Below are 27,529 nucleotides of genomic sequence, written 5' to 3'. Positions count from 1 at the left end.
TCAGTTCCACCACCAATAAACACCAGCAGAACACAAAAACCGGCCACTTCTCACAAAAAAACACTCCAAAAAAGCACCGCACGCGCGCCAGCAAACGCCACCACAGACGAAGTCTGTTTAAGTAGGTTGTTTATTGTGGTCAGATGTCGGGTCTTCTTTAGAATGTTTACTGCTAGGATACGTATCCTTTGCTGTCCTATTGCGACTTTTAAGTTTTAAGTAAGACAATCTATTAACTTTAAGAAATAAAAATAAATTTATTCTCATACTACATACGGCCTAAACATATCAGGTCGCCCATCTGGGCTCATAACCAATCCACGTCTATTGTTTTCCAAATTCGAATTGAAGTTCGCCGCCGCCATAGCTCTTTCTCTTTCTAACGCGATAATTCTGTCCCTGTCTAACATCGGGGGTGGTTTGACAGCTGTCAGGTCCGCCGCCATGTTTTGTGGCGTAGGTTGTTTATCGTGGTCAGCTGATGTCGGGACGTCTTTAGGTTTCTTTTCTTCGCTAGGATGACTGACGTGTGAATCTTTGCCTTTGGTGTCCTGTTGTGCCTTTTTGGAGCGTTTCCATTTCATTCTTCTGTTTTGGAACCATATTTTTACCTGTTGGCAATTGGAAAATGTGTTATTTTAACATCTCTAAATAAATGTACCTATCAAAGGAACAGGTGACTGACTGATTGACTGACTGACTGATCCATCAACGCACATCTCAATCTACTGGACGGATCGGGCTGTGACATGCAGCTATCGCGTTTATAATATAAGTAGGATAAGTACTTTTTAATCGGCAAATGCATCTACCACTGGAACCAAATTCACCAAATGAAAATGATTTTAAAACCAGCGATCATGTCCATCGCTAATGATACAGTGTTTTTTTTAATTCGTAGATCCAATACAGGATCTGGTAGTCTCTCTAGAGCCTGGGGAATACGTGCATTGTACTCGTAGATTACAATCAGGTGCGTTGCATTGTTACAAAAAAAAACACGCTGCACAAACGCACGCTTCCATGTTTTTATTGATTAAAAAAAAAGAACAAAAGTCGAAACAAAATGGCTGGCGTCAGAAATGAAATTTGTTTTCACGTAACTTGTGTTTTATTAATTGCTTTTTAATCATGAGTTAGGTAGGTACGTCATGTTTTGTCTAGATTTATCGTAATCTATTTAAAAAGTTGTTTTAATCGATCTGTGTAATTGATATGCCTAGTGCGAATTGTTAGTACACTAAAGAGTACATTAAAATTGAAAAACTATTCGACTGAATATGGGTCTGAATTTTATTATAAACAACAAAGTAAAAAAATATCTATGACTAGATGATGCCCGCAACTTCGTCTGCTTGGATTTAGGTTTTTTGAAATCCCGTGGGAACTCTTTGATTTTCCGGGATAAAAAGTAGCCTATGTGCTAATCCTGGATATTATCTATCTCCATTCCAAATTTCAGCCAAATCCGTCCAGTAGTTTTTGCGTGAAGGAGTAACAAACATACACACACACACACACACACACAAACTTTCACCTTTACCTGTTCCGAAAAAACTACAGAGGTAGTTTAGGTATAGTGCGTTTCATCGAATAGTACCTATGGCGTTATGTTGGTTCCCCTGTCTGTCCAAGTTATTGGCACCATATTTGCATAAGAAGACGCAGATTTTGTTTATTTTCATTTGATTTTCCTGAATGAATGAAATGAAAATCAAATGAAAATAAACAAAATCTGCGTCTTCTCATGCCAATATGGTGCCAATGACCAGCCAACAGACAGGGGAGCCAACATAACGCTATAGGTACTATTCGATGAAACGCACTATAGTATGGACTCAAAACCTATGTAGGTAGTTACCTATACTAAAGACTTGCGGCATATCTTATAAGAATAAGGCGGATAAGAATCTTATACGAAAGTTTGTAAGAAAAATTGTATTATCGTTCGATGACTTTAAAACTTTACTGCAATCTCATAATCTCCCATCGGATCACAAAATTAAAACTAAGATTCAAAGAAAAAATCACTTTAAAAATGGCTAGGAACCCAGAGCCGTGAAGCTAATTAAAAAAAACATATTTTTTTTCTTAGAACAAAGTAAGCAACACAACCATATATCATAACCTGACACGGGCGCCGAGATTAATCTTTAAACCCACATAAAACGCCCCAAGCAATAACGTTTATTGCGTACGTTTTACCGCCCCCATAATCTTGTTCCAAGCATTTGTAAGCTCAAATCCGGGCATCGTTCAACTTGACAGCTACTTCGCGCCATTTCGCAACTGTCAAAATAGGGTTGTTTTTGGTGTCGCGATTGGAGTGGTGTAAAAAGGTTTCTCGGGGTAGTGTTTTTATTGGGGCGGGTGTAACCTTTTTGGGCTATGATGTTTATGTATGTTTATGCTTTATAGTGGCTGTAAATATTCGTACTTATAGTTTACTTTTCCTTAGTTTGCTAACAAGATAAACAAATCTCTGAAAGCTTGTCGGCGAAAAGCGCGATATTTTCAACACAATAAAGTTCTTATGTAATTTATTTAAAAGATCAGAGTCACTTTTTTTAACTGGTTTTACGGTTCTCAGTTCCGAGCAAGCATCTTTTTAACCGACTTCAAAAAAAGGAGGTTCTCAATTCGTCGGTTTTTTTTTTAATGTATGTTCACCGATTACTCAAAGACCCCTGAACCGATTTGGAATTTTTTTAACATCACTTACTACCAGGTGAGATTGCTGCAGTCAAAGGCTTGTAGGTAGGTATCTGAATAAAAAAATACAACAACTTCTCACTAGTGTTGTTATGGATATCCATATCCGTAACCGAAACTATCGGATATCCGAAATAAAAAAATATCCGTAACCGTAACTGAATCCGTAATAAAAGTTTTGGATAGTTTCGGATAGGGCGGAGTCTAACTAAATACTACACTCGTACGAATTAACTGTGCACTCCGCTGGAATGCGACACCTTCATCAGTTCACATTTTACAGTTCCTTAAAAAATTAATATCCGTAACCGAAACTATCAGATAATCCGAAATAATTTAATATCCATAACCGTAACCGAAACCGATATTATTTTTTACCAATATCCATATCCATATCCGGATCCGAAATTACATATCCATAAAATCCCTACTTCTCACCTGCGTCTCAGTTAGCATCAAGCTGGTCGCCACTTCGAATCTCTTGGGTCTGGAGAGGTACTTGTTCATCCGAAATTGCTTCTCGAGTTCTAGAAGTTGCTGGGATGTGAACGCGGTGCGTGGACGACGGGTCTTGCCCAGCAGTGGGTGTGGGGCTCCTGAGGACAAAATTATCTTTTGTAGCCTATGTTACTCCCTGGTTAATCCTCTACTTGTCTATGAAAGTCCCGTCAAAATCGATTTAGCCGTTCCGAAGATTAGCCTGTTCAAGCAGGCAGACAGATAAAAATTTTAAAAACGTGTGATTCAGTTATGGTTTCGTTCAAATAACTATAATATAAGTATGATATTATATGATGTAGTTATTTTGAAATTACAGACAGATACATACTTCAATTTTATTTATTAGGATATAGGTTTTTAGAGTTCTGTACCTCAACAAAAGGAAAAAAGGAACCCTTGTAGGATCACTTCGTTCTCTGTCTGTCAGTCAGTCTGTCTGTCCGTCGGTCCGTCTGTCGTGTCTGTCAAGAAAACGTATAGGGTACTTACTTCCCGTTGACCTAGAATCATTAAATTTGACAGGTAGGTAGATCTTATAGCACAAGTAAATGAAAAATCCGAAAACCATGAATTTGTGGCAACAACTTAGTAGGTAATAGTATTATGGATATATTTTTACGCTTCTAAAGGACGTCAAATTATCTTAATTAATATAATTCGCCTATGTTTCTCTATCTGCAAGATAAGCATTAGTAAATGTTATTGAACCAATTAGTGAGATAATCAAAACTAATATTTTTATCTGTGCTTTAATTAAAACGCCTCCCGTCCACCTATCATGATTTTAGACCAAAATTCTGCTAACTAATATTATTATCGATACACTATTGATATTTAACGGTAGGTACTTACTCATAGATTAAAATTTTTGAGTGTTTTTCGGATAGGTACATCATATGTATCCGAAAAACACTCAAATTAATCAATAAATATTTCAATTACTGGAGGATGTCCGCGGCTTCGTCTACGAGGATTCGGTTTTTGTAAATCTCGTAGGAATTCTTTGAATTTCCGGGATAAAAAGTAGCCCTTGTCCTTCCCCGGGAGGTATCCCATATCTGTACCGAATTTCATTAAAATCGGTTCAGCGGTTGGGCTGTGAAAACGTAGCAGACAGACAGACACACTTTCGTATTTATAATACTTATTAGTATGGATACCAATTTATGGCGACTAGCGAGTATATGTGACTATGGCCGTAGCCAGGAATCGATTTTGGGATGGTTTTATAAGGGCCTTGACCGAATCTTTTCATGACAAAAATCTTTTACTTCTAAGTATTTAATTACCTGGTTAGTGAAATTTTACTTTTCAATTATTATACTTTATTAATTTTGAGCAGTGCATGCCGCGAAAGATCCTTGTACGATAAATCCACGCATATTATTGTAAATTGAATATGTACTTGAAAAGAGCAACCGCCGAGTTTCTTGCTGGTTCTTCTCGGTGGGAACGGCATTCCGAACCAGTGGTAGATTTTTTTGACGATTCAAAAGCACTTGTAAAAGTCTAATTGAATAAAAAACACTTTGAATTTGAAATGAAGTGAGTCCTTGACATCGATATAGGTACCTATACTTACCCAGTGAAACCGGTAAATTTTTTTTCATAAAAAACACAATATGGCCGCCGTATTCGTTTTTGGCAGGACAGTTTTTTAATTTTTTAAATTACGAATTGTTTTATTTGGTTGTGATCTTTCAACGAATACCTTTATAAATAAAAAGATAATACCTACAAGTTTTTTTAATTTCTCGAAAGCGCCTCCATTCTGCAGTCCAGTACAAATTACACATTCGAAAGATATTTAAAATTAAATTAAACATGGCGTACGTTCAAAAATCAATACAAAATCGTGCTTAAGGGTCGAAATGATGAATCAATAATTGAAATAGCCTTATTGACAGTACGTGATGGTTCTATGGTCAAATTGGTGTTCGAAATGGGCTAGTTTGTTTGGTAAAAGGGACTTTTAAATGATAAATTATGAGTATTGTTAAATAGGTTCAGTTTTGTCCCAGTGCCTGATAAAGGCTAAATGGCCGTTAGGAAAAAAATTCCCATGAATTTCAATTGCATTTAGTAAAAAATATATTTAAATAGCTGATGCCCGCTTAGTCTTAGTTTAGGACTTAGTCCGCTAGTTAGGACTTAGTCCGCGTGGATTTAGGTTTTCCGAGATCCCGTGCGAACTCTTTGATTTTCCGAGTAGCCTATGTGTTAATCCAGGATTATATCTACCTCCATTCCCAGCCAAATCCGTCCAGTAGTTTTTGCGTGAAGGAGTAACAAACATACACACACACATACACACAAACTTTCGCCTTTATAACATAGCGTGATAGGTAGGTAATAGGTATCAATTTATGAAAGGTAGAGGCGATACTAAAAATTACATTTTTAGACCTTGATTTAAGAGATTTAGGGATGAAAAGAATTAGTGAAAAAATTTCTACTCAAAATTCATTGCTCAACAATTAAATGAAAGAAGGAAAAAATTAAGTATATAATAAGTATGTAATAATAATAATTTACCATTAAATTATCTATTTCCAATTCATTTCCAAATTTTAAGTATGTGTCTACTAAATATCATTCAATAAAATATAAACGGTATACTTAAAATTTGGAAATGAATTGGAAATAGATACCATTAAATTATCTATTTCCAATTCATTTCCAAATTTTAAGTATGTGTCTACTAAATATCATTCAATAAAATATAAACGGTACACAAAAAGAACCTCGCCGTCACAATGACATTTCCGCCCGGTTTCCCGCGCAAACTTTGACAGATGCGTTCAGGAATTACAACGCCATATATCGGTTGTGCAAACACGGCCAAATGTCGCCCGTGCTTCAATCCGGTTATAGTAATTGATAATTATCATTTTTATGGGATTATTGTCGCTCTTTGGACGGAGAATTAATTTCTGTTGATGTCTTGCTAATTTATTAGGGTTCCGTACCTCAAAAGGAAAAACGGAACCCTTATAGGATCACTTTGTTGTCTGTCTGTCATCTGTCTGTCTGTCTGTCTGTCTGTCTGTCCGTCATGTCTGTCAAGAAACCTATAGGGTACTTCCCGTTGACCTAGAATCATGATATTTGGCAGGTAGGTAGGTCTTATAGCACAAGTACAGGAATAAATCTTAAAACCGCGAATTTGTGATCACATCATTTAAAAAAAAGTTAAAATATGTTTCAATTTTAACTATACCAATGATAACTATACCAAGTGGGGTATCATAATTATGAAAGGGCTTTACCTGTACATTTTAAAACAGATTTTTATTTATTTTTATGCATAATAGTTTTTGATTTATCGAAAACTAGTTGGAAAAAATACCCGTGTACGGAACCCTCAGGGCGCGAGTCTGACTCGCACTTGACCGGTTTTTTTATTTGAAACCAGAAAGTTTTAACAATAAAAAGAAAAAAAAAGAAAAAGTGGACAAGGAAGCACTTATCTCTATAAGAGATCTCTACCAGTGACACTTGGCAGTGCGAAAGGTTGTAAAGGGAGTAGAATAGGTAGGTACAACAAAGATAGAAAGTATTCATGAAATTGTGTTATACTAGAGAATGCCCGCGGCTTCGACCGCGTTGATTACGGTTTTTAAAATCCCGTAGGAACGTAGGATAAAAAGTAGCCTATGTCCGTCCCCGAGATGTATCCCATGTCTGTACCAAATTTCATTAAAATGGGTTCAGCGGCTGGGCCGTGAAAACGTAGCAGACAGACAGACAGACACACTTTCGCATATATAATATTAGTATGGAAGTATGGATTATATTAATATGTATTTATATATTAAAATAGATTTTCTCTTAAAACATCTCTTATTTTTCTTAACTGACTAAGTAGTTGGTTTCCGGAATAAAATATATTCAATACGGGTACCATCAATAGATACAATATTATACACTAGCAGCTAGTGACTAGCTGATGCCCGCGACTTCGTTCCCGTGGATATAGGTTTATAAAAATCCCGTGGGAGCTCATCGATTCTCCGGGATAAAAAGTAGCCTATGTGTTAATCCAGGGTATAATTAATCTCCATTCCAAATTTCAGCCAAATCCGTCTAGTAGTTTTTGCGTGAAAGAGTAACAAACATCCACACATCCATCCATAACATACAAACTTTCGCGTTTATAATATTAAGTAGGATGCTGTCAAATACCCTATTGGCGTTACGATACCATTAGCGGATACCATTTCTATTAGCTTATTTGTGATTCAGCGTTAGAGCCAGAACCGTCTTCTGGCTGGCGGCAAATCGAATCAGGCTGATTGGGAGCGCCGCGCAGCCAAGCGTCTTAATATTATTGTTAGGGAACCCTAATCAAACGCTCTGTGTGTTATATTGTAGATATATACTCACTATACCTATTGTAGAGGTACTGTTATATGTATATATGTAGATTTACTATGGATTTGAATCGCAATACACGTATGTATAGTCGAAAATCCAGACTCGTACGAAGATATTTGCTTCCTCGTTTCTGATCTCTGATTAATCTGATTAATTTTTACCCGACTGCGGCAAAGCTAAAAGGAAGGGTTATGATTTTAGCAGTCTATGTATGTATGTATGTATGTTTGTATCCAGTTTCTGTGTGTTCCACCGTAGCGCCTAAACTGCTGGGCCGATTTTGATGAATAAGGGGTCAATTGATTCGTCGTTAAAGGTCCGGGTGACATAGGCTACATTTTATACGAATAAAATTGACCCAACGTATATTACATGAAAAAAGTGGGGGTCTCCAAATTTTATTTTTGCTATTGTGTCGAGTGGGGTGTCAAATGAAAGAGGAGAAAATTTTGAGTTCATAATGTAAATCTACTACAACATTAAAATATACCAAACGACAGAAAAACAATTTTACTATAATATTTCAGCGTTTATTAAGACGATCGCAGTCGGGTTTTAGTTTTCAACTTTATCTTGTTATCGTAATAAATCTAAGATTTCTCAAAAGAGGAATGCAAACTGTGGAATCAACTCCCATCGGCAGTGTTCCAGATTACAACATGGGGTTATTCAAGGGGCGGACCAACAAAGTCCTGAAAGGTCGGCAACGCATTGACGGTTCCTCTGGTGCTGCAAATGTTCATGGGCGGCGGTAATCACTTAACATCAGGTGACCCGCTTATTTGCTCGCTATATATATATATAAAAAAGTCAACACAACAGATGTTCATAATATTCACGAAGCAGATTATTTTAAACTCTACCATTATCTGAATAAAGATTATAATAATTGCTTTTTAAGTGTGACAGTTGTTATCTGTTATCAACGAATTAAAATCTTATCAAAGTTTGAGCCCCGTCGGCGGAGATCAAAGCGAGGAGGAGTTACAGTACCCCCTCTTTTTAACTCCCGACCCAAAAAGAGGGGTGTTATAAGTTTGACGTGTGTATCTGTGTGTCTGTGTATCTGTGTATCTGTCTGTGGCATCGTAGCGCCTAAACGAATGAAGTGATTTTAATTTACTTTTTTTTTGTTTGAAAGGTGGCTTGATCGAGAGTGTTCTTAGCTATAATCCAAAAAAATTGGTTCAGCCGTTTAAGAGTTATCAGCTCTTTTCTAGTTTTCTTGTAGAAAAGAAGGTTAGATAACCGTTAGGTTCATAATATTATGTCAATTGAAAATGTCAAGCTGTCAAGATGGACGTCGCGTTGCCTTGATACATAATTATTTATTTGAAAATGATGTTTTGGAAAACTCTGATACTTTGGATCGTAGGCGCGGAATAGTCCAAGAAAATCGGTTCAGCCGTTTGAAAGTTATCAGGTCTTTTCGGTCTTTTCTAGTTACTGTAACCTTCACTTGTCGGGGGTGTTATAAATTTTTAATTTACACTTGTAGTTATTAAGTACTAACGGTACTAACATAGTGATTAAGTATCGTTCCTAACTACTTAGTGCTTAAGTACTAATAACATAGTATCTACTTAATTAAGTTTTTATTGTTACTAACACTAAAATGGATCTTGTTGTCCGATAAATAAATGAATTGAATTGAATTGAAAACTCTAACAAAAAAAAAAAATCAACAACACTTTGAATAAAAATAAAATTAACAATTAATTTTAAGGCCCTTTTAAAGCGCCAATTTGACCCCCATTCAAATGGTATCAACACATTAACTTAGAAATAAACAAATAAATGAATTACTTACAATACATCCCCCTAAAAAGAAAAATACTACAAAACAATTAATTTTCGACTTTATTTATATATGAAATAAAGTTGCTATTAACTAATTGAAATAATCCAAATCAAAACAACTGATTTTAGATCTTAGTGTAATAGAAATAGAGTTGATTATGTGAAATATAGTTTTAATAAGTGACATAAGTATTGGTTGTCATATGTTATGGCGTAGGGGGTTGGTTTTGCTAATTTTACGGTCGAATAGATTAAATTAGGGGGTATGGATTATAATTTTTGCTTCGGTTAGCGGCGATTCGAATTTTGATCTCAGTGGCACAGTTTTTTTAACCCCCGATCCAAAAAGAGGAGTGTTATAAGTTAGACGTGTGCATCTGTGTATCTGTCTGTGGCATCGTAACTCCTAAACTAATGAACCGATTTTAATTTAGTTTTTTTTTGTTTGAAAGATGGCTTGATCGAGAGTGTTTGAGTCGAAATTTCTTTCTCTCAGAGGTTGTATGCGGAAGGATCTGGGAACCCACCGCATTATTGTCCCAAGAGAACTCCTACCATTATGGATTAATGGGAAGAGGTCACGACCCTCAGTAATGAGGAATAACGACTTGAGAGAGAGAAGGGTAAAGGGGATTTTTATTAAAAAAATAATCTACGCGGACCAAAATCCGGAATCCACGCGGGCGAAGCCGCGGGCATCTCCTAGTTGTATATAATATTATGTACCTATAGGTATGCTATGTAATATGTTGGGAGCACTAGCAATATATCACAGTAACGGCCGGCCCGTTACTGTATAAATAGATTCTTTGCTGAAAATCCACTGAAAATCCACCCTTTTTCGGACTACATGCCACCGTAGTGGCGTAGTGATGCTCATTTTATATTTTGATGGGTTTTATCGACGCAATTTTCTTAGTCACACTATCACACTTAATATTATAAAGGAGAAAGTTTGTATGTGTGTGTGTGTGTGTGTGTGTGTGTATGTTTGTTACTCCTTCACGCAAAAACTACTGGACGGATTGGGCTGACATTTAGAATGGAGATAGATTATACCTTGGATTAGCACATAGGCTACTTTTAATCCCGGAAAATCAAAGAGTTCCCACGGGAATTTTAAAAAACCTACATCCACGCGAATGAAGTCGCGGGCATCAGCTAGTTTAGTATAAAAACTGAGACCTTCTTGACGTAATCTCTATTCACTATCCATAAATATTAAATTTAGTATTTTAAATACGTGAAAGTATTTTGTGGATCCATTGGTCTGACCTTCATTCACATCATAACGAAGCAACGGATCGATGTGATTTTTGCCATGGGATGTTCCATCATCCCCTGAATATTAAAGCAATATTAAAGCCCCTTAAAGCAATTAGCTACTATCTTGTCTTATTTCTATCTAGTGTTTTTAACCCCCGACCCAAAAAGAGGGGTGTTATAAGTTTGACGTGTGTATCTGTGTATCTGTCTGTGGCATCGTAGCTCCTAAAGTAATGAACCGATGTTAATTTAGTTTTTTTGTTTGAAAGGTGGCTTGATCGAGAGTGTTCTTAGCTATAATCCAAGAAAATCGGTTCAGCCGTTTGATAGTTATCAGCTGTTTTCTAGTTACTGTAACCTTCACTTGTCGGGGGTGTTATAAATTTTTAATTTACACTTGTATTTACTACACATGTACAAAAGTATAAAAACCTTTTTCTTATATTACTGTTCATAATAATTTCAGCGATCGATTGCAAAGTATTCATTCAAAGACAGCTAATTTATCGATAGCAAAACCACTTAAAAGGAATCATCGACACCAAATCCATCGCCACTTGTCCACCCTATGCGTGGATCTAATTTGTCAAGGGAGGACCCTTTGTTTGCGCCAACAAATTGCTGCTCATAATTGGCTTAGGGCTCTTTAGGGAGTACGGCCACAGTGCTAGCGGGGCGTTCAATTTCATTATTTATAAACGTATTTTTTTTCATAATTATTCATTACTGGCATGCCCAGGGATTCAAAAATCCTACTTAATATTATAAACGCGAGAGTTTGTATGTATGGATGGATGTATGTTTGTTACTCTTTCATGCAAAAACTGCTAAATAGATTTGGATGAAATTCGGAATGGAGATAGATTATACCCTGGATAACACATAGGCTACTTTTTATCCCGGAAAATTGTAAAGTTCCTCCGGGATTTTTAGGTTTTATGGGAAACCTAAATCCACGCGAACGAAGTCGCGGGCATCAGCTAGTTATGGGCATGGGCAAAAATCATTTTGCTTTTAGTAAATTCGATAAACTGTCTATGTTTTAAAAGTAAAATATTGTATAGAAGCAGGCGATACTTTGCGGAATTCTATTACATACAAGGAAACAATAATTTAAGTGTTTTGTGAACATGCTGTGGGCGTACCTTAAAATAATAAATAAATAAATAGCTTAATTTGCTATAATCTGCTGAAAAAGGCAAATCTGTATGGTACAACATGTAGCATGCGACATGCAACGGCTGCCCTCCTACTGCTAAGCATGCAGGAAAAGCCAGCCACCAAGCAATCCCCAAGTACCTCCTGAGGTGTGTCGGAGCGAAACGTGCGTTTTTTTTTTTTTTTATTCACTATAGGTAAGCGCTTGACCACAATCACACCTGATGGAAAGTGATGATGTGGTCTAACATGGGACGCGTTTACCTAGAAGGTGCCTATTCACTCTTGTTTTAAAGATACCCGGATTGTAATTGGTAGGAAACACAGATCGCGGGAGAGTATTCCAAACCTTAGCCATGCGTATGAGGAATGAAGACGCAAAACGTTTCGTGCGTGTAGATGGAATGTCGACGACATAAGGATGGAAACTCGCCCGACGTCTTGCGGTTCGGTGGTAAAATGGTGAAGAGGGGACAAGGGGTGAAGGGGGCGTCGGAGTGTTTTGATGTATTTGTGTGGTGTTTCGTGGTGGTAGGTACTTGCTTGGTGGCTGGCTTTTCTAGCATGCTTAACAGTGGGAGGGCGGGCGGTGCATGTCGCATACTGCATGTTGTACCAAACATATTGGCCGTTTTTCAGCGGATTATAGCAAGTTAAGCTTTGGATTCCTTGTAAAAGTTAAATAAACAAAAATCTCGCTTACACTAATACCATAGCCTGTATAGAGAAAGTCGCTTCGCTAATTTTTAAATCAAGTTTCTCCGTTCAAATGTGAGGACTAATTATTTTATTAAGTTGCTAATTTACTTAATTAGAAAATTTATAACATCTGTCTGTTGCGGACATACACATAGTCAAAGGTATATAAATGTATATGGTTTGTAAGGGCCATTTAATTTTTTACTTTGAAGGGCTGGCTCATTTTTTGCGCAACGGATCAGCCTGGCTGTCCAACGCGGAAACGCAGCCAGTATTCTTGGCACCATTCCACGCGGGCATGATTTGTATAGTAATTAGATAAGGCTAGCCTTAAGTTTTATTGTAATACTAGCTAATGCCCGCACCTTCGTCCGCGTGGCTATAGACTTTTCGAAATCCCGCGGGAACTCGCGGATTTTAGGGTTCCTTTTTTCCTTTCGTGGGTACGCAACCTTTAAAATTAAAATTTAACAATAAAAAGATTACCAAATTACCCTAAAACGCATTCAAGTTAGATTTGCACCCATTCGCACCCTACGTTTGCACCCTACAATAAACCGGTCCATATAACAGGTGCCACGTGACATACGGACAGGCAATAATCGTTCAACCCCAAGTGGTTATGACTGTCCCCATACATTTCAATGGTAAGACCCACCTTTGACTGGCACCTCTTAGAGGCAAAATGTTTTGCCTACCTAAAGTCGAAGTCAAAATCATTTATTCAAAATAATTACTATTGTACACCTTTAAAAAAAGTCGTAATCAAATAAATTAGAAAACTCGACTGCCCTGCCAAAAAACAAAGTAAAAAAAAACATAACAGCCGCCATATTGTTATTTTTTCAAAAAAAAATATAGCTGCGATTTGGTAAGGTTTCTAACGATGCATCCAAATCTCTTTAGGTATTTAGAAGTTATGACGGAATTTAAATCCATCAAAGTCTATAGATTTATATCCATACTAATATTATACCTAAATGCATTGCATGCATTCATCGATATTCAGAAAATTGAAAAAATGATCTTACGATTCTTACTTTTAATATTATAAATGCGAAAGTGTGTCTGTCTGTCTGTCTGCTACCTTTTCACGGCCCAACAGTTTAACCGATTCTGACGAAATTTAGTACAGGGGTTAGCTTATATCCCGGGGACGGACATGGGCTACTTTTTATCCCGGAAAATCAATAGTTCCCACGGGATCTTTAAAAACCTCAATCTAGCGGACGAAGTCGAGGACATCCTCTCTAGTAGGTACTTCATAAGTAGTAGGTAAGTTAATATAGTAAGTAAGTTATAGGTATATGTTATGTATTATTGATTATAATTTTAAAAATAAATACATTTTTTAATTAAATTATTAAAATTTAAAACCAATTATTTTATTAGCAATAAAATATTATGCAAGCACTGCAAGTATGATGATAAAATTGATAAGTTTTACTAGTTGTCACTCTAATAAGGGGGTTGTAAACGTTTAGAGCAATCATCGAGAAAGGGGCAGATGTGACCCCGCGATATAAATGCATTTATTTATCGACCTCGATTAGCTTAGTGTCGGCACTTTACAACACTAGAGGTGCGGGTAAGGTGATATGGAATACACTTTATTTAAAAAAATGTTTTTTTTTTGTAGGTAAGACTCAGGCAAATTTTATTTTTTAAACAAGTTGGTAAGTTACTTATACTTTTGACGTGACAACGTCTTATAACTCGATAGGGCCGGCTGCACGCACGAAAAAACATGACTCATGCGGCGTTACCTCGCTCTGAGGCGTTCCATGTAAGGCTTGAAGTGCAAGCGAGAGCGCGGAACGAGCGACAAAGAAGCACAATCGGCCTTTGTTGTCACGTTCAACTATCGTCAGTAAACCGACTGTACAGACAATCAATTTTTTTGTTAAATAAATTTGGTTATTATAAAATATTTTTCGTCTAAATATATAAAAGAAAAAGTTGACTGGCTGACTGACTGATCTATTAACGCACCGGATGGATCCATCTGAAATTTGGTATGTAGATAACTATTATGACGTAGATATTCGCTATAAGAAAGAATTTCTTAAAATTCAACCCCTAAGGAGGTAAAATAGGGGTTTGAAATTGGTGTAGTACACGCGGACGAAGTTGCGGGCTAGTTTTGGTGTAAATTAATACTTAAATACAATTTGATAGTTTCTTAATGAAGTTGGCTTTACACCTAGGGCCCCAAACGTTTACAAAATCAGATAATTTTGGTCCAATCAGAAGAAAGTTTTTAGGTCAAAAATTATGGATATTTAGACGCTAGTAACTTTTAATATAAGCAATATTGCTTTAAAATTAAAACGTACGAGCATAGTTCTTCATTATATCTCATATTCAAAACAAGTGTAAATTAAAAATTTATAACACCCCCGACAAGTGAAGGTTACTGTAATAACTAGAAAAGAGCTGATAACTTCCAAACGGCTGAACCGATTTTCTTGAATTATAGCTAAGAACACTCTCGATCAAGCCACCTTTCGAACAAAAAAAACTAAATTAAAATCGGTTCATTAGTTTAGGTGCTACGATACCACAGACAGATACACAGATACACAGATACACAGATACACACGTCAAACTTATAACACCCCTCTTTTTTGGTCGGGGGTTAAAAATATGAAAATTGAACTACAACTCAGGAGAAAATCGTGTCGCAACAGAAAAACATTCAATAGAAAAATACCAATTTGTTTATCAGTACCAGGTTTATTGACTATTGAGTTTGACAGATCATATTAGCGAGATACGGACAGACAGATTTATCATTTGTGTCGTATTATAGAGATTTAACTAAAAGATAGAGCGGCTCGGTTGTAATCTGCTGAATCAACGGACATCATCCAATAGTTAAATAATTTGTACCAATATTAATAAGTTTTAAGTAGTAAAGAAAGGAATGGTAATCTCAATATAACAGTACCCGGCTGAAAATATTGCACATCGAACTTTAGAAAGAGATAACGGTTTCATAGAGCATTGTCTCTGTCGTTGATACCGACCAAACGTCACAAGTCACAACGTATGAGTGACTAGCCGATGTCGTTTAGGTTTTTCGAAATCCCGTGGGAACTCTTTGATTTTGCGGGATAAAAAGTAGCCTGTGTGCTAATCCAGGATATTATCTATCGTCATTCCAAATTTCAGCCAAATCCGTCCAGTAGTTTTTGCGTGAAGGAGTAACAAACATACACAGACACACACACACACACACACACACACACACACACATACAAACTTTCGCCTTTATAATATTAGTGTGATAGAGACGACGCTCATACGAAGAAGAAATCTCTTTCAAATAAAGTTTGATGTACAATATTTACTGGCGGCACCTGTACCTATACTTACTGTGTTACCTCTGTTTGATGTTTTTAATTTCCTTAATTTGTACTGTGTCGCTCTTATTCTAAATAACGATTTTTCACACAAATATTATAAAGGCGAAAGTGTGTGTGTGTGCGTGTGTGCGCGTATGCGTGCGTGCGTGTGTGCATGCGTGCATTCGTGCGAGCGTGTGTGTGTGTCTGTGTTTGTTACTCTTTCACGCAAAAAACTACTGGGCGGATTTGACTGCAATTTGGGATGGAGAAAGAGTATCATTATACCCTGCATTATCACATATTCTACGTTTTATCCCACGGGAAGGAGTCCCCACGGGATTTTTAAAAACCTAAATTCACGCGAACGCGGGCATCAGCTAGTTTATTTATATAACGGTTCTATATAAAACAAAATGGTCTATGGTTTGTCTTATCTGCCACTAACGCTTAAATATCTTTGCTGTGTACCGATTTCGAAATCCGTCTTATCTTAAATATTTCCCCGACGCGATGGGAAAAACAGTTTACTCATGATAATTTGAGATAATTCTTCAGTTTCTGACAGCTACAAAACATGTATGATTTCATTTTTAGGGTTCCGAACCACAAATGGAAAAAGAAATCCTTTTAGGATCACTTTGTTGTCTGTCTATTTGTCTGTTTGTCTGTCCGTCCGTCCGTCCGTCGTGTCTGTCAAGAAACCTATAGGGTACTTCCAGTTGACCTAGAATCATGAAATTTGGCACATAGGTAGGTCTTATAGCACAAGTACCTAAAGGAGAAAATTCGAAAACTGTGAATTTGTGATTACATCACTAAATAAATTTAAAATGTGTTCATGATCAAATACCTAAATTAGTATTTTCAATTTGGGGTATCATAATATTATAAAATGGCTTTTTTTTAACTTTTGACGTGACAACGTCTTATAATTCGATAGAGCCGGCTGCACGCACGAAAAAACATGACTCATGCGGCGTTACCTCGCTCTGAGGCGTTCCATGTAAGGCTTGAAGTGCAAGCGAGAGCGCGGAACGAGCGACAAAGAAGCACAATCGGCCTTTGTTGTCACCTTCAACTATCGTCAGTAAACCGACTTTACAGACAACCAATTTTTTTAATTAAGTAAGTACATATACCTATAGTTGTTTCAAAATACTGATTTAAATAATATAATCCCTTAATCAGGAAAAGATCGCATCTTATCATTTTAAACAAAAATGTAACCTCAAAATAAGATAAACCTATTTAATCTCCGAACATTCAGATATTATAAGATCGAGGCTATAACATGATCGATTATGTTTCTATTTGCGACGAATTGACAGATTTACTTGTTTTTAATCTTATTATTCGATCGATAAATCGATAAATAACTCAGCTTTATTTATCTATAGGTATTTTATTGTGTACCAATTTTATCACTTGGATTTTCCATTGTATTAGGAAAATCAAGATTCCATATTTCAGATTCGACCAATAAGTAGGTAATAATAAATATAACAAAATTATATTATAGTAACAAAATAATAGGGATGAGGTACGGACTGAATTCCAAAAGGTTGGCGGTTCAAACCCCACCCGTTGCACTATTGTCGTACCCACTCCTGGCACAAGCTTTACGCTTAGTTGGAGGGGAAAGGGGAGTATTAGTCATGACTCATGATTAGCATGGAGAAAATTTAAAAAAAATTACTAACTACTATTACCTTAGATTCGAACAAGTAGTAGATATAGTTATAGAGTAATTACTGTTCCTTTATATTTCTTTAGAGTTCCTTTAGAAAAATAAGTAGATAGTTGATTGCTTCCTCGTTTCTAATCTAAACCGCTAGGATATGGAACGCCCTTCCGACATCAGTTTACCCTTCCACTTTTAATATGGGTACCTTCAAGTCAAAAGTGAATAGGCAACTTCTAGGCAAACGCGCTCCATCTTAGGCTGCATCATCACTTGCTAGCAGGTCTGATTGCAGCCAAGCGCTAGTCTATAAATAAATAAAAAATACTGTTTCTAAAATGGAATAGAATAGATTTTTATTCAAATAAACTTTTTACAAGTGCTTTTGAATTGTCAAAATTATCTACCACTGGTTCGGAATGCCGTTCCCCCCGAGAATAACCAGCAAGAAACTCGGCGGTTCTTTAGATTCGAACTATTAGCAAGCTGAAGTGGCAGTGGGCAGGCCATGCCTGTCGTAGAGGCGATGGCCGTTGGAGCCGGAAAGTCCTTGAGTGGAGACCGCGTTTGAGCAAGCGTAGTGTGGGACGCCCTCCAGCACGATGTACCGACGATATAAAGCGAAAAGTGGTTGGATGAGGAAGGCTGAGGAATGGGTGTGGTGGCGCTCTATAGGGAAGGCCTATGTTCAACAGTGGACATCCACAGGCTGATGATGATGAACAATATTACTCAAAAAAGTCCACCTCCATAATTGTCAACTTAGGGGCAAGTTTTCACAAATTGGGCTTGTTAGTAAAAGTTATTTATTTGTTTGGGGGGTGTTTATTATAAATACACCAGTGGGGTGGGTCACGGGGTGGGTGACGAGGGTGGGTGCATCGGCACATGTCCTTATTGCCTCAATTACTTAATGACAGGTTTTTCACTTGTTGTAATAATGCGCCATTAACGTTTTTATGGTTTATGGTTTGGGTTAGGGTCTTTTCGGAAAATGTTTTTTTTAGGGTTCCGTACCGGAAAGATGACAACGGGAGATGAAAGCTATCTATCTGTCTGCCAGCGCGCTGTATCTCATGAACCGTAATAGGTAAAGAGTTGAAATTTTCACAGTGTGTGTGTATTGTACTGTGAACATTTCAATTCTTTGTAACAAATGATATAGACAGACAGTTAGATAGGTTCATGGGATACAGATAGATAGATAGAAACTTAATTGCACACAAAACATGAAATAACCAAGACAAAACAAAGAAACCAAAAACCAAAAACAATTGGATGCAAAGGCGGCCTTATTGCTCAGAGCAATCTCCACCAGGCAACCTTACAGCCTGTAGACAGACAGACAGATAGACGGACAGAGGAGGCTTAGTAATTATAAGGGTTCCGTTGGCACCCGTCGGCTAAGAAAAACGAAAAAGCTTGTTAAACTTTATTTGGATAAAGTATAGTTTCAGTGTGAATGGTAACCAGCGCATTGACAAAGTGTCAGTATTTGCGCATTCAACCCCCGACAAAGCACCCTTGTTTGCTGTCCACACATGTCAAGCCGAATTATTGACTAGCTGCTTACTTATACTGGACTAGCTGATTCTCGCGACTTCGTTCGCGCGGTTATAGGTTTTTTTAAATCCTGTAGGAACTCTTTGATTTTCTGGAATAAAAATCCTATATTGTTTTAATCCAGGGTATAATCTATCTCCCTTCTAAGTTTCAGACAAATCCGTGCAGTAGTTTTTGCGTGAAAGAGTAACAAACATCCATACATCCATCCATACATATACAAACTTTCGCGTTTATAATATTACTAGCTGCCCGCGACTTCATCCGCGTGGATTTAGGTTTTTTAAAATCCCGTAGGAACTCTTTGATTTTCTGGAATAAAAAGTAGCCTATTTATTAATCCAGGGCATAATCTATCTCCATACAAAATTTCAGCCAAATCCGTCCAGTAGTTTTTGCGTGAAAGAGTAACAAACATCCATACATCCATCCATACATACAAACTTTCGCGTTTATAATTAGAATTATTAGAAAGATGCACGCACCTCACTTTTTGTCCATACATGCATCCATACATAGAAACTTTCACGTTTATTATATTAGTAGGATAGCTGCTTACTTAGCTTGGATTAGCTTATGACTGCGACTGCGTACAAATTCCTATTTTAATCCCTAGGGGTTGAATTTTCAAAATTCCTTTCTTAGCGGATGTCTACGTCATAACAGCTATCTGCATACCAAATTTCAGCCCGATACGTCCAGTAGTTTGAGCTGTGCGTTGATAGAGTCTTTAGTTTCTCTTTTTTTAGTCATTTAGTCAGTCAGTCATCTTTTCCTTTTATATATATCTATATTATTAATTAAATAAGTAGTCACGTTTAAATCTAGAGACTCATAAGTACTTAAATCTGGAGAAATACACTTACCTCCAAGCTCAGGTATCCGATGGTAGAACATCCCAGACCTGGCGAGCCACTCAAGCTGCATCTGATGCAGCACGCGGTCTCCAGGGTGGTGGAACGCGGACGCCTGCGGCAGCGGCAGGCCGGGGGGCGGGTAGTTGAAGAGGGATGATTGTGCTACCATGGGGGGCTGGAGCAGGCCTGGCTTGGGGATGATTCCTGGGGGCAGAAGATGACATTTTTAACCCTTGACGTCAACAGAGGGATGTTAGAAGTTTAACGTGTGTATAACGCGTGCAATATGAGCCTCAATAGCTCAACAGTTAAGAACTGAGAACCGGACTGAATTCCGAAAAGTCCGTAGTTCAAACCCCACCCGTTGCAAAAAAAAACCGGCCAAGTGCTAGTCAGACTCGCGCAATGAGGGTTCGTACTCGGGTATTTTTTCCAACATTTTGCACGATAAATCAAAACTATTATACTTACATAAAATTAATAAAAATCTGTTTTAGGATGTACAGGTAAAGCCCTTTCATATGATACCCAACTTGGTATAGTTATCTTATTTTGAAAACTGAATTTTTAATTTTAATTTTAATTTAACTGAATTTTAATTTTTTTAAATGATGTAACCACAAATTTGCGGTTTCAGATTTATTCCTGTAATTGTGCTATAAAACCTACCTACCTAACAAATTTCATGATTCTAGGTCAACGGGAAGTACCCTATAGGTTTCTTGACAGACAGACAGACGACAAAGTGATTCTATAAGGGTTCCGTTTTTCCGTTTGAGGTACGGAACCCTAAAAAAGAGAAATGATTCTCCAATTGTTCTGTCTCAACTTTCATCATAGATTTATCATTAGCATGACAGGTCACTAACAAAATGTCACAGCTCAAGTGGCCTGGTTTGCACCATCACATACACATCTGTTTCTTATTACGAAATGTACAAAAAAGTTTTATATTATATCAACAACTTCAGTGGATTATAAACCTTTGTATTTAACCATAAAGTTAAGAGGGGTCTCTCCGTCACTCGCTCCATACAAACGTAGTTCGTCTCTTATTCTAATACTAACCAATAATACTCAATGGAATTTTGTTGAAACGTTCCGAGAACTAATATCTATGCCTGTGGTTTTCCAGATTTCCGTTAAAATATTCGGTTTCAAAGTTACGCGGTCTTAAAAATTCACATACAAATCTTTGAGCCCCTGTAATTTAAAAATTACATATTTTTAGAAAAATCTAAAACATCACAGGCACAGATATTAGTTTCTAGAATATGTCTGCAAAATTTCATGGACTTTGGTTGCTTAATATTCAAATGGAATTGGGACTACGATTGGATGGAGTAAGTGACGGAGAGAGCCCTGTTAATAGCAACGATTGCAATATTTACATAGGCCTCTTGTCATCGACAGTAAAAATAAGATTGAGAACAAATATTAACAAAAACAAATATTCTAAAATAAAACTTAACATTTAAACAATAAGTCTTAAAGAGTAATCCATACTAATATTATAAATGCGAAAGTGTGTCTCTCTTTCTATCTGTCTGTCTGTCTGCTACCTTTTCACGGCCCAACAGTTCAACCGATTCTGACGTAATTTGGCACAGGGTTAGCTTATATCCCGGGGACGGACATAGGCTACATTTTATCCCGGAAAATCAAAGAGTTCCCACGGGATTCCCAAAAACCCATCCGCTTAACCGATTTGTATGAAAGGTACCGAGGTAGCTTGCGTCCCTGTAATTGACATAGGCAACTTTTTATCCCGGAAAATCACACAGTTACCACGGGTTCTTTTTTTTTTTTCTTTATTTATTTAAAGGCTTTTATACCTTTTATATGTACATGTCAGCCCTATTATAATCTGGGGCGCCAGCCAGGTAACCTCCCAGTGTGCCTGGATGCTGCTGGTCCCTTTTGGATGCGTCCGAGGGGAAGAGCAGTGTTCGGGCCGGTGCGCCCCGGTAACATGGCTAATAATTTCTCTTCGGAGATATTGTTGGCTATGGCTAATGACCTGGCAGGGGGGGAGGTTTCTCCGCGTGTCCCTCTGACTAGCAGAGGGCACAGTGGATGAAGCGGAGGATGGGACGCGGGCGACGTGCGCGTCCCAAGGTCGGGGGACGCACTTCGTTGGTGCGTTCCGGAGGTGCGTCGATGGGGACCGAGCAGGTCCCCGGTGGAGGGTCTGCCTTGGCAGACGTCGCTGGTTGGGTCGCGGTTGTTTGCTTCGGCCGTTCCCGTGACCCAGTCGCCAGGCGACGCGCAGTAGCGCCGCTGGGGTTTAGTGGGTATTCCGGCCGCCTCTCGGCCGGCGAGTCCCACATACCCTCCCTCCGGGGGGGATGCGTAAATGCAGCCCTATTATAATCTAATTAAATATAACAACACAGCAAAATTCTTAACCTAACAAAATAAACAAACTATGTATTTACATTAATACAGTGCAATAAATTCAAAGTCTTTCTCACTACCCATAATTTGATTTAGTAAGCTGCAGCCATGTGCAGATGTCATTATTACCACGGGTTCTTTAAAAACCTAAATCCACGCGCACGAAGTCGCGGGCATCCCTCTATTTTGAAATAAGGACCATTGGCTGGACAATTCTAGCCCATTCTGCTTGAAAATAAGTTCAGATTCAGTGACCCAAAAAATTCCGAATTAAAAAAGTAGGTATTTTGATTATATAAGTGTAATTTGTTCGCTAGCTTCTTACTTAGGTAGTAAATATAATAAGCATTATGATTGCTTAGTAGATAAGAATAAAAATAAATTTAAAATTTAAAAACCCCCGACACAAAACTCTCTAAAAAGTAAATAACTTTCAAACGGCTGAACCGATTTTCTTGGATTATAGCTAAGAACACTCTCGATCAAGCCATCTTTCAAAAAAAAAAAAACTAAATCCAAATCGGTTCATTAGTTTAGGAGCTACGATGCTACAAACAGATACACAGTCACGTCAAACTTATAACACCCCTCTTTTTGGGTCGGGGGTTAATACATAGGAAAAAGTTAAAAAACAGATTCTTACCAGGTCTATAGCTATCATACTCTTCACTCCCACCTTCAACTCCTGGTGAAATCGGTGGACTATAGCACTCAGACCTATTCCCATCATCAGATCCTGGAGACACACTCCTTGGAGAGCTCCTACCAGACCTTGGACTGTCAAAACCGGTACTCCCAGGCCGATTTTGACACTTGTCAATTGTATTCTGCTCGATTTGAGTGTCATAATTTTCATTTTGATACCTAGTTATGTAGTTCTTATTCTGGATGAGTGCAAGGTACTTCTGTTGGGCCATTTTTTCTTGTATAGTTTGGTCTGGTTCTATATGTTTGGATAGCAAAGCGTCGATGCAAAATGATTTTTTCTGTTGGCTTAAAACAGTTTTCTCTTCGTCTAGCTGTTTGTAGAACTTCATATTTTTTGGACTGTTGGATCTCGAGGGGTCTAGGTTTGAATCCTGGTCGATTTCTAAGGGTTTGTCATCGTTGGATGAACGGCGGTACATCGCTTGGGTGAGCAGTGTTGACATTTTCTGGTATTGGTCGTCTTACATGGTCTTCCTGTAAAAATTAACGCATATCACTACTAATTTAAACTAAACGCCTCAATAGCTCAATGGTTGACGAGCGGACTGAATTCCGAAAGGTCGGCGGTTCAAACCCCATCCGTTGCACTATTGTCGTACCTACCTACTCCTAGCACAAGCTTTACGCTTAGTTGGAGAGGAAAGGGGAATATTATAGTTACTATGATAATTTTGGCTTATATTCTTTTAAAAAACCGGCCAAGTGCGAGACCGACTCGCGCACCGAGAGTTCTGTACTCGAGTATTATTTCCGAAATTTTGCACGATAAATCAAAAACTATTATGCATAAAAATAAATAAGTTTTAGAATGTACAGATAAAGCCCTTTCATAATAATATGATACCCCACTTGGTATAGTAATTTTACTTTAAAATTGAAATACATTTTAATTTTTTTTTAATGAATTAACCACAAAGTTCACGGTTTTTGGATTTATTCCTTTACTTGTGCTGTAACACCTACCTACCTGCCCATGATTCTAGGTCAATGGGAAGTATCCTATAGGTTTTCTTAACAGACACGACGGACGGACGGACAGACAGACAGACAACAAAGTGATCCTAAGGGTTCCGTTTTTCCTTTTGAGGTACGGAACCCTAAAAAAATATAAAAACTAGCTAAGTAATGCCCGCAACTTCGTTCCGGTGGATTTAGGTTTTTGAAAATCCCGTGGGAACGTATTGATTTTCCGGGATAAAAAGTAGCCTCGTAGAACCTAGTAGTAGGTAGGTATTAGACCAAATTAATGAAACCTAATCCAAGTACTTACTACTTGGATTAGGTTTCATTAGTGTAGTAAAACAAGGCAGGGCGACCAACAACTAATTTATTATCCAAATACCCTCAAGTACATTATAGTAATAATTACACTACAATTAGTTTGGTCATATCCAAAGGGGTAATGCTGCCAGCATCTTGGGTACAATGCTTCGCTGGGGTGTTCTCGATGAGGTTTTAGATTTAATTTAATTTATTATACTTAGTTTTTTTATTTTTAATCTAGATTTAAGTTTATTGTATATAGAATTACTTAATAGTTAATTATTATAACGCGAATCAAAAGAACACCTAAGTAATTGTTTTTAGTTTTGTTTAATGGCTTCACGCGCGTTGAAGTCTTTTCGATTGACATGACATGTCTACAGTTTTGAAAAATATGTCGAAGATAATGAAATATATTTCTACGTTATAGTACAATATATTTAACTTGTTTATGCTCGCGACTTCGTCCGCGTGGACTACACAAATTTCAAACCCTTATTTCACCGCCTTAGGGGTTTCATGAATTTTCTAAAATCCTTGGCGGATTTAAAAAAAATCCAGACGCAAGTTAGCCCTTGACTGTAATCTCACCTGGTGGTAAGTGGTGATGCAGTCTAAGATGGAAGCGGGATAACCTGGGAGGGGTATGGGAGTTTTTATAAAATCCAAACAAACCCTTTAGGTTTCTACTCGGCATCGTACCGAATCGCTAAATCGCTTGGTGGCATGGTTTTGCCGATTTGGTGGTAACTAGCCACGGCCGTAGCTTTCCACCAGACCGGACCAGAGCCAGCAGTAGCCGTCTAATACATAATAATGATGATGATGAATTAATTTTAGTTAGTAAGTAAGTATAGTAAGTATTATACTTAAGTAGTGTAAATAATTTGTTAATCTAAATAAAAAGTATCAATACAGTATGTAGAGACTCGATTAACCGGACTAATCGCTGTTTGAAAGGCATTCGGATAATCGAAAATTTCTAAAACTGAACACCTTCAAGTAAAGATTTTTATTTTTATATAAACCTGTGGAGATGATACTGCATTGTCGGAATTAGAATGCCATATGCCTACTTTGTCGTATTAGTTTACGAATTGTGAAAAACCAAATTAAATTTGAATTTCGCGGGCAGACCCGTGTAGTGTATGTACCTAATCATTAATTCTGGTCACGCGTCGCGCACACGTCCGATAAAGCTACCTGTCATTAAAGCGCACACAACCGATAAATCAAAGCTTCTGTTGGCAGGTTTATTAATTTCCGCCACTAATAAGCTAATATTGCATATTATCTGTACGCAAGTAGGTACCTAATTCAGTAGTGAGTCTCGATTATGGCTATTTGATTATGATATCGGGAATTTAATTATATTATTTATTGGATTAGGATTACAGGGTTGTTTGAATATTATGATAACACGACTACCGTACCTACTGCAATTGTGGAAATTGGAAAAACAGGTCAAGTGCGAGTCAGAGTCGTGCACTGAGGGTTCCGTACTCGAGTATTTTTGCCGACATTTTGCACGATATATCAAAAACTATTATGCATAAAAATAAATGAAAATCTGTTTGAGAATTTCCAGGTAAAGCCCTTTCATATGATATCCCACTTGGTATAGTTATCTAACTTATAACATTGAAAATACCTACTAATTATTTGTTTATGAACATATTTTAATATTTTTTGTGTGTTGTAGGTACTTACTTACCTAACCACAATTTCAAGATTTTCAGATTTTTCTTTACAAGTAAAGGAAAAATCCGGAAAACGTGAAACGCTATAGGTCAAAAGCTATTGTATCTGCCTTTCATGATTCTAGGTCAACGGGAAATATAGGTACCCTAAGTAAGTACTTATAGGTAGGTTTTCTTGACATACAGACAGACAATAAAGTGATCCTAGATATAGGTACCTAAGGGTTCTGTTTTTCCTTTTGAGGTATTTTTTCTACACGGCATCGTACCTACCGGAACGATAAATCGCTTGGCGGCCCGGCTTTGCCTTTAGGATGGTCACGTCTCGCAAGGTCACACGGTCGAAGTCTTCCACCAGACCAGACCAGAGACAATTTAAAAAAAATATAAATTCCTAAATCGCCCTTACCAGGAATCAAACCTGGGACCTCCCACTTATCTAATTATAAGCGCTCACCACTGCTGACTAAGTAGGTAGGTAGGTACGTCTAGGAGATCGTCATTTCATATTTTGAGAAATCGAACCCAGGACTTCTTGCTAAGAATCCGTGCTAACAACCAGTGGTAGAATCACTAAGCTACTAGATGTAACAGAGACGACTCTCGGCTGAGTTTGTCTTGAGCTCTTCTCAGACCTGGGCGCGTTTGTAACCCTCGTAGCTTTAGTTTTAAGTCTACGTACTTAATTAATTATCACCACTATAAATCATCTAACAATTATTCTGACCATTGGAGTACAATTTAGTACCTACTTACTTTGAACAAAAGATTTGAGTTTTGAGTTTTTTTTTGGACTGTGTACCTACTTACCTTATATTAGTTAGAGTTAGGTATAATATTCTAATTACTAAAACTAAAAGAAATTATGCAACGTCATGTAGATTTTTTGTAAAAAAAACTTACGCTAGAATCCAGATTAAAAAAAACTTTCTTATTTATTCACACACACATAAACACAGCTGTCATGAAATGTATAGTTCAAAAATCGAACACATCACTGCACCCGCGAATAGACTAGCTAATCTCCTTTTTTAATTTTTTTCAATCGTTCAGAAAAACGTAACCATAAAACACCTTTTAGGTGCGATTAAAAAAAAAAGTAAGCGTTGGGATACTTGCTCTTTCGAAACTCGAGTACGACTGAATTATTTTATTAGTACTATCACCATTATCGTCCCATATTATAACCGTGTGTGACAAAATACTGGGCGGTACTAACCTACCATTTCAACACGACCCATAATAACACCAACAGTTAAAACAACTTCATAAAGATTCGCAGGTCTTTTTAAACTGGTCGGTTACGCCCCACCTTTTCATTGTTCCTTCTCGTTCTGGCCTATCGTTGTCCCTTTCGCTCGTACGGCAGGAAAATTCACGCATGGTATATTTTCTCGGTGCGATACCACGAAGTAGATTTTAGCTTTATTTAAACAATTGGTTTAAGTGAGTCACTTTATGTATCTAGGTTAGCTAGATAGTAGACTAATTTTGTCT

The 27,529-nt window shown here is 37.4% G+C and overlaps 1 protein-coding gene across 1 annotated transcript; it reads right to left on the bottom strand.

The window, feature by feature from the left end:
- Positions 1 to 237: 237 nt before the first annotated feature.
- Positions 238 to 26,958, bottom strand: LOC123878960 (homeotic protein Sex combs reduced). Its single transcript, XM_045926360.1, has 5 exons — positions 26,936 to 26,958; positions 23,005 to 23,543; positions 19,974 to 20,168; positions 3,151 to 3,308; positions 238 to 611 (listed from the first exon to the last, which is right to left on the bottom strand). Exons 2-5 carry the CDS (start codon positions 23,510 to 23,512, stop codon positions 264 to 266), a joined length of 1,209 nt encoding a protein of 402 aa, XP_045782316.1. The 5' UTR covers positions 23,513 to 23,543; positions 26,936 to 26,958; the 3' UTR covers positions 238 to 263.
- Positions 26,959 to 27,529: the final 571 nt, after the last annotated feature.

This window comes from Maniola jurtina, chromosome 27 (assembly GCF_905333055.1).
Source record: "Maniola jurtina chromosome 27, ilManJurt1.1, whole genome shotgun sequence".
Classification (NCBI taxonomy): domain Eukaryota; kingdom Metazoa; phylum Arthropoda; class Insecta; order Lepidoptera; family Nymphalidae; genus Maniola; species Maniola jurtina.
The sequence above is the reverse complement of the archived record's forward strand: the minus strand, read 5'-3'. Positions and strand labels throughout refer to the sequence as shown.

Excerpts from the sequence above, each read along its gene's own strand:
- LOC123878960 (XM_045926360.1), bottom strand. The coding sequence starts at position 23,512 with ATGTCAACACTGCTCACCCAAGCGATGTACCGCCGTTCATCCAACGAT. Across the intron at positions 20,169-23,004 it reads GTATGATAGCTATAGACCTG|GAATCATCCCCAAGCCAGGC; the intron begins GTAAGAATCTGT and ends TTCTGCCCCCAG. Across the intron at positions 612-3,150 it reads TGATGCTAACTGAGACGCAG|GTAAAAATATGGTTCCAAAA; the intron begins GTGAGAAGTAGG and ends AATTGCCAACAG.